General features: G+C 36.9%; 1 protein-coding gene across 1 annotated transcript; it reads left to right on the top strand.

Moving 5' to 3' along the window:
- Window positions 1-1004: 1004 nt before the first annotated feature.
- On the top strand, window positions 1005-6931 carry LOC104101161 (GTP-binding protein At3g49725, chloroplastic). The gene is made up of 13 exons (XM_009608581.4): window positions 1005-1547; window positions 2441-2505; window positions 2619-2681; window positions 2891-2980; window positions 3090-3202; window positions 3388-3456; window positions 4285-4429; window positions 4514-4569; window positions 4723-4773; window positions 5483-5537; window positions 5625-5681; window positions 5846-5965; window positions 6074-6931. Exons 1-13 carry the CDS (start codon window positions 1109-1111, stop codon window positions 6593-6595), a joined length of 1845 nt encoding a protein of 614 aa, XP_009606876.1. The 5' UTR covers window positions 1005-1108; the 3' UTR covers window positions 6596-6931.
- Window positions 6932-8270: the final 1339 nt, after the last annotated feature.

The following is an 8270-nucleotide window of genomic DNA, read 5'->3' as shown; positions in this document are numbered from 1 at the left end:
GTTCTTATCATAACTCTTCCCTCCCACAACTATATATAGGGTCTTCATAACCCAGAAAAGACATCAGAAGTTATAACAAGAATCAAGAGAGAGTTTGTGGATCAAACGCTGCAGATTTCTCTAAAAAGTTACAAACATTCAAGTGTTCTAAGGATTAAAAAATCAATACGAAGATTCAAGAACAAGCTGCAAGCCCTTGGATTAAAAATACGTCAAGCTCAAGCTTCAAGCACTTGGATTAATACGAAGATTCAAGAACAAGCTGCAAGCCCTAGGGGTATTTTATATATACCTACTTTGGGGGCTATCATTAAAGTTATTTCGTATTGCACAAAAATTTGCAAAGTGTACCCGCTCGAATATGAAGTAGTTTAATCTCTTCAATACAACTTCAGAAAATCAAATTAGAAGTTCTTCTATATTTCAAATACAACTTTAGAAATTCGAATCTTAAGTAGTTCAACTTCTTTAATTCAACTTCAAAAATCAAATCTGTAGTTTTTCTATTTATCAAATGTAAATTCAGAAATTCGAATCTTATGTAGTTCAATCTGTTCAAATGCAACTTCATATTTCGAATCTTAAGTTCTTAAACATAAACTTGTTCTTCGAATTTCAATAATTCAATACACAATTCAACACCCATATTTACTCCAAATGAGTTCAAATTTAAAATATAACTTAATATCGTAAAAGAACAAATCCTGATCATCAAATTGTCAAAACAATAATAAATTCAACAAATTTATTTTGCAATTAAGAAGAAGAAGAAATCCTAAGCACAAAGAAGATAAAAGCAACATCTAAGAAGAAGAAGAGAAAAAAATATATGTGTCTTTTCACAAAAAAAAGTGTATATATATGAAGTTAGCTATTTTTTAAAAGTGAGTACAAATTCAATGGATGAGGCAAAATTGAGAGCCACATGACAAAATTTAAGCCTGTCAACAAGGGTTGGGCCGTCCAGACAACAAAACCATAAGTCTCAACTACGGTTTTGGCCCAACTCAGTACGCAACTCCACCGGCAGCAACTGTTATTACCTATTCATGGCGTAAAATGTCAGTTGACACCGGCAGAGAACGCCTAAGGAACACTGTCGTCTCCGATGTTCCGAACAATTTTTCACTTGCGATCTTCCTCAACCCCCAAATTTTCCCTTCCTCAAGCCCTTCGCCACTTCTCTCATTTCTCCATCTCTCTACCAGCTCAATCAACCCACTTGCCCGTTAACCCATCACCACCGTTTACTGAAAAGTCTTCATTCCATTCTGTGTCATCGCTTAGTAGCTCGCTGCTTCTACAGAAGCATCAAGATGGGTCAGGAGATGAGTTCAATACGGACCCAAAGAGTCCTCCAAAGCTATTTGTTGTTCAGCCTCGGCTTCGGCCTGATTCCATTCTCAAGCCTAAGCTTGAGGAGGCACTGAACCTGGCTAACTCCCTTGAGGAGCAAAGAGATGGGTTATATGATACTGAGTTCCTTGATAAACAATTGCCCCCTCATCTTGTCGTCCAAAACCCTGCTGCTCGATCAACTCGCGCTGGTGCGTTTTCCCTACCATTGTTCCCCTGTTTTGTTTAGTAGGAGTAATACTTTTCGTTTTAGCTGATACCCAGCTGTAATGCAGCAGCAACAATAACAACAACAACTATTACTGCTACAACTCAATTCCAAACTAGTTGGGATCAATTGTATGAAACCGAGGAGTACATGCATTAAAATTCTGTAGGAAATAGGAAGCTTAATTTGTGGGGAGTGTAGCAAGAGTTAGCTCAACTGTAGCTTGTAACACCGAGAACTTGGATCTGCAAGGTTAAACTCATCTCGCAAGTTGGAAACAATTTAGAAATGAGCTTAATATGCTTGCGTTGTCCAAGAATATGCTTGAACTGAGGGAATAAAGGACTCCATTTGTTCTAGTTTACGTGACCTTATTTTCTTTTTGGTCTGTCCCAAAAAGAATGACCCGTTATTATTTTAACATAAACTTTCTCATTTTACCCTTAATAACAATCTTTTTAGCCACACAAATGTTATGTCATTGTTAAGACCACAAGTTTCAAAAGTCCTATAGCCACACAACTTATAGCATGTTTAAGACCACAAGTTTCGAAAAGTGTTTCTTTGTTAAACTCCATGCCAATATAAACAGGTTCAAATAAAATGAAATAGAGGGAGTATATTAGAAGAAGAATATAACACTCAAAGCAAGTATTGTTTATAGTTGTCTCTAGTATATGTTTGTCCTATAGTAACTCAGGTGGTCACGTATGCTCTGATATTCTTCCTTTCATAAGAGCCCAATTGTTGTTCGAGGTGGAGAGTTGGAGTCTTCCTGAAGTTATCAGTAGGAAGGATGGCTAGCTATTGCTAATTATTTTATCCATCACTTAATTTTGAAATGATTTGTGCATTGTGCTTGCTATGATATGACAGATACGTTTTTCGGACCTGGAACTGTGGATAATGTTAAATGCCATGTAAATGCTCTGGAAAGTAAGGTAGAGGATTTAATATCTGGATGCAATTTAGTAAATTCAGTAATCTCTCCCTGTATTATGGAACTGTTAGCGGCTGATCAGGTTGATGTTGGTCACCACCATTTTGTTGGCAGGAAGGGATAGATGCCATTTTTGTAAATGCAATTCTCACTGGCATACAGCAGCGTAATTTAGAGGTAAGTCATTGTATTTGTTGGTCTATTCATTTTCTGGTGAAAAAATAAATTAATTGAGCCATTGGAAAAGTTGCTAACTTGCTGTACTTGTTAGTATATTTATTATCTTAGGACAAACATGTTTCTCATAGCCACAATTATCCATTGGCAAAGGGCTTACTGTATTTCCCTTTTCCTTTTCTGTTTATGTTTTGTCCTTTCACTGGCAGCGGGCTTGGGGTAAACCTGTTCTGGACCGTGTGGGCCTTATAATAGAGATTTTCAATGCACATGCTCAGACGAAGGAAGCAAAACTACAGGTGAACTACTCTCTGCTATGGTGTTCGATGTATTCTCACATGATAGTTTCTGGACCTATAGGGAATACTTAGTTCTCCGCAGTCCCTTTGACTTTCCATTAACTTACAGGCTGAGTTGGCTGCACTTATGTACAAGAAAAGCCGGCTTGTTCGTTTACGTGGTCCTGGTGGACGTTATGCTTTTGGTGTAGCTGGAGAAGCTGAAGTAGTTAGTGCCAGAGGGTAACTTTATTGCTTGCTGACTTAATCCATATTAAAGGATGTTTTGGAAATTCAATGAATTGATTTCTGGTCACACGTATCCACTTATCAATAATATTTTCTCTGTAATTAAGATGATTGCTAAAGTTTGGGAAACAACATTTGCTGGCCCCGAAGTATCTGAAGTATGCCATTTTCACTTGCAGGAGAGGAAGTGGGGGACGTGGTTTCATTAGTGGTGCTGGAGAGACAGAATTGCAGCTTCAGCGGCGAAGGTTTGTCACTCACTCTGACTGAGAAGATGTATTATTTTATTATTCTAAATCTTTTGTGGACAGATAAAGCTGGAAAGGTTTTAGTCTATCTGTAGAAATTGTAGAGAACCTCTAATGTTAAATCGAGCGAAATGGATATTGGGAATTCATAAGCCCAACTAGCTTGGCACTGAGGCTTAGTTCTTATTATTGCTGTAGACAAAGCTGGAAGTCAAACTTTCTGTCAAGTTAGCTATAGCAATATATTGAATGTGAATGTTATGCGTACACAACTCTGTCTATACGTCATTATGCAAGGCATCTCTGTTAACTGTTAGGAAGGTTATTTGAGAGTCAAATGAATATGAGCCTGACTTACTATATTAGAGACTTTGATGCATAATGAAGCTGATTGGATGAATGAACCTCAAGCATGGAATAGGATTAGTTGCATTTTGTCTTCTGTCTAAAGGACAGTGATTTAGTATGTATAATAGCAACTATTACTCCTTTCAGTGGCTATAAACTTATCGTATTTTTAGTGATCACATGTCTATTTTATGGAACTACTTGTCAAGAAAAATGAAAATGATTAGTAACTAGAAAAATAGAATGTGATAATATATGATTATTCCCTGAAAAGTTTGTCAACAGAAATATGTATCACTCCTTTTCCAATTTTCTTTTTTGATTGGTGAATTATTTTCAGTCAATAGTATAGGTTTTCTAGTATATACTTTAAACACTCCCTTTGGTATTGTCACCACTTGCCTGATGATGGTCCAATATCGTTTAGCTCATGCCTGTATCCATATGATATATTTCTACTCTAACTGCCTTCGGTTTCAGAATTTTAGAACGGAGGAATCAGTTGTTATCTGAAATTAAAGAGGTTCGTCGCACACGAGCTTTGCAACGCGCTGCTCGCAAGAGGCATGGAGGACCAGATGGTCAAGAAATTCCTACAGTTGCTGTTGTTGGTTACACAAATGCTGTAGGTTGATCAGAACTACATGAATCCCTTTAGTTTGATATTAATGCAATCTCTCGGTATTCATTGAGTTTGTTTCTTTAACAGGGGAAATCTACCTTAGTTAGTGCAGTCTCGGACAGTTATCTCTACTGCGATGATCGGTATGGTAAAGCAGTTGCTAGTCTGTACTTTCATTCTGATGCTGGCTGTCTATTAAGCTTTTAACTCCTAACTTGCCACCATGCCCTTCTATATCTTATGCTGGCAAGATGAGTTATATGACACTATCTGACATTTGGGCTCTTCATTTGCAGATTGTTTGCCACAGTGGACCCCAAGTTAAGAAGTGTCATTCTCCCATCAGGGTAATACAAAATTGGGTGAATTAGTAAGACCTTCCATCTAGTTTAGCGAAATTAAGTGGACGTCCCTTTATTCTCAAAAAAAATAAGTGGACTTCCTTTTAATCTGAGAAATATCTAGGATATCTTCTTTACTTTTCCCAAAGAAAATATCTAAGATTTCTCCTCAAGTTTAATGTTTTGTTACACATACCTCTGCCGCTGTTATTTGTGCTATTAAAAGCAATAGTGTCATAAAAATTAAAGTTCTTATTCGAATTTTGTGTTACAATGGTAATGTCTTACCTAAAATCTATAGGAGAGCCAAGAGAGAGAAATTTGACAAATTTTATACGTTGTAGCTTATGACTAAAAGTTAATTGCTGATGGACTTCAAGTTTAATGAGTTCACTTACTGTTTTCTCCATGCAGTTAACTTTTGTATTTTCATTTAACTTTTTATTGGAAAAAGTAGTCGAAGTTTCGCTAACAATCAATTTTAAAAAATGAGGCTATCTTGCTCCGAGTATTCAAATAGACCTCTACTGTTATACAAGTAGGTTCTATGATATTTCTCTCAGTGAGTGGAGGTCCATGAGATTTTCTTAAGTAGATGGGATGTCTAAATAATTGACTTTACTAAATTTTAAAGTTGCAAAAGTGATTTATGCCGTCCCCCAAGGCTGATGGCTCGGCCCTTTTTTGGTCAATTGATTAAATACTTCATATGCAGAAGGAAAGTGCTGCTCAGTGATACTGTGGGATTCATATCGGATTTGCCAACACAGGTGAGTGGATAGTGTCAGTACCCGCTCCTCCTCTTGTTATGGCATCAAAGACCTTCAGAATCACTTGGAGACTTCTTGTTTTTGCAGCTAGTTGAAGCCTTTCATGCAACATTGGAAGAAGTTGTTGAAGCCGACCTCCTTGTGGTTATCTTCTTTGTCTAATTACATTTTTGATTTTGTTAACTTACTATGTGCTGGCGACTATAGCTCCACACAACTATTCAACTCAAAATTGCAAATCCTTGAGCTGAAGGAAAGTTGCTTGAACTTAGAAGCTTCTAATCTGACGGATTGCTTAATTGTTGCAGCATGTGCTGGACTCAAGTGCACCAGACCTAAAGGAGCAGCGGGAAGCAGTGTTGCAGGTTCTTGGGCAGATAGGAGTCTCTGAGCATAAGCTCCAGAATATGATTGAAGTTTGGAATAAGGTAGGGAAAATAACTACCATTCCCAAAATTTAAGGACAGGCGGTGATAATCGGAAGTTCTAATACATGGATCCAGATGCATTGCTTCAGTACTTTTATATTTATGTAGATTGATCTTCACGAGGATTTCGTTGGAGATGGTTATTGCAACGAGCATGAAGTTTCTAGCTGGTCAGACGAAAACAATGATGTTGCATCCAATAACTTGTGTGAAGAGGACCTCCCTGATTATGGTGCTAATGAAAATGAGGACTTTGAGCAATCAGAAAAGCTTGGACAGGTTATAGATGATCAACAAGGTAACTACACTGATGAATGGTTGGTCTCAGGTGATGAACAAGATTCCTGGGTTGATTATAATAGTTCCTCGGTGGGCTGTGGGAGTACTGAGGTCCAGCAAAACAACCACTCTATGAAGTCGGATGTTATTAGTAGCGAAACCCAGTCCGTTTCTGAGTCTGCTACAGATACACATGTCAAGACGTCTGCCTTAACAGGTGTTGGATTGCAAGAGTTGCTGGAGCTTCTTGATGAAAGATTGAAGCCCCAGAAAACCATAGAGAAGAATATCTTTAACCGCAAATGGAGACCACCACGCACAGAGGATAGCAGAATAGCAGTTGAACAATAGTATATATAAAGAGCAAGACAAGCATTCCATCTCAAGGCAGTTGTGTTTATCCACGACTAAAGAGGAATTAAGTTTTAACACAATTAGGAGGATTTGTGACTAGTAGCTACATGCATCTCCTTGACATAGAAGATTGGAACATGGATTGGAGCTGCCTTTGGTCATTGGTTATTGGGGATGAGTTCACTCCTACTGTGAATGCTACACTATGGTTGTCCTATATCTGGTGTTTCTATTCTCTGAATATCCAGAACTGCCTATCAAACATCGAATTGCATTCTTAATTGCATTAAATTCCAAATTGACGATTTTTTTGGAAGTTAGCCAGTTGGTTAATCTTTGGTTTTGTTATTACTTGTTAGTTTAATTTCCCCTCTTGTTCTTTTTAAAAATCTTTATATCAAAACAAGAAAGTGTATTAATTTGGAAAACTAATGGTTGTTTGAACAAGTGAAGGGACCAAAACTAAATGACAGGTTAGATGTTGCGACTCTGAAGCCATGTTTGCTGAGGATAGTTGAAGGTGGGTGTTTATTAAATTTCCTCCCTAGGTTCACGTGTTGGGTTTTATTATTTTAATGAAAAAGTATTAAAATGGAGTTTGAACTTTTGTACCCTAGAGAAAGAAAGAAAAAAATACCTCAAATTTGACGCTATATTTTCAGCCTCCAGGCATGTTGCATGACTTCAACTTTTGTGTAAGACAATTTAATTAATAAATAAATATTGTTCTCGTTTGAAATCAGATGTGTTGCTTTGCCGTTACCTATTTTAATATTTTTGCTCCCACATTTAACGGACTCTTTCTATAAGACACGTGGCACGATCTTAAACAATTTAACCATCTACCCTTTTACCCTACTCGTTCATCCCCGACCCGATATCCAAATCCACCCCAAAAGAACCCTAAATCTAATCCATATATATGGTTCTTCTCCTTCGTTTATACGGAGGAAACTGTTTCAGCCCATCTAAGGCTGCTGGATTCAAAAAAAAAAAAAGTTAGATAATTCTTTAACTTCGGGAGCTGAAGCTAGCGTTTGGCCATAGATTCCCAAATTTATTTTGAAAAATCTGATTTGGGTGAAGTTTGGTTTGAAGATGAAAATGTGTTTGGACATCTGTTTTGGGTGAAGTTTGGTTTGAAAAAACATGAAACATGACTTATACCCACAAGTTCTAAAAACTATCACAAATATCCAACGGTATCATTATCAATAACATTCATTATATTATCGCAAACCATAGTCCTGAACATAAATAAATTTGATACAAAATTATCATTTTTATAATGAACTATATGATACAATATCAGATGACCGAGAAGACGAAGCAACATCGTTACAAAATAATAAATGGTGGGCTCTTTTATAAAATATAAAAGTTTAGGGTAATTTTTTAAAAATATAATAGTGATATTTTGGCCCAAAATCAGCTATTGAGTTGGTTTTGAGATTTGAGATTTGGGATTTGGGATTTGGCCAAAATGTAGGCAAAATCTATGGCCAAACATGTGTTTGCCAAATAAAACCCAAGTTTATTTTGGCAAAATCTATGGCCAAACGGGTCCGAAATTTCAAGTTTGAGTTTTAAGAGTTGGTTGTGTTTCAAATCGGGACCGTAGTAGAAATTTCAAGTTTGAGTTTTAAGAGTTAGTTGTGTTTTAAATCGGGAG

The sequence above is a fragment of the Nicotiana tomentosiformis genome, chromosome 2 (genome assembly GCF_000390325.3).
Source record: "Nicotiana tomentosiformis chromosome 2, ASM39032v3, whole genome shotgun sequence".
Lineage (NCBI taxonomy): Eukaryota > Viridiplantae > Streptophyta > Magnoliopsida > Solanales > Solanaceae > Nicotiana > Nicotiana tomentosiformis.
This window is presented reverse-complemented; position numbering and strand designations above follow the sequence as displayed.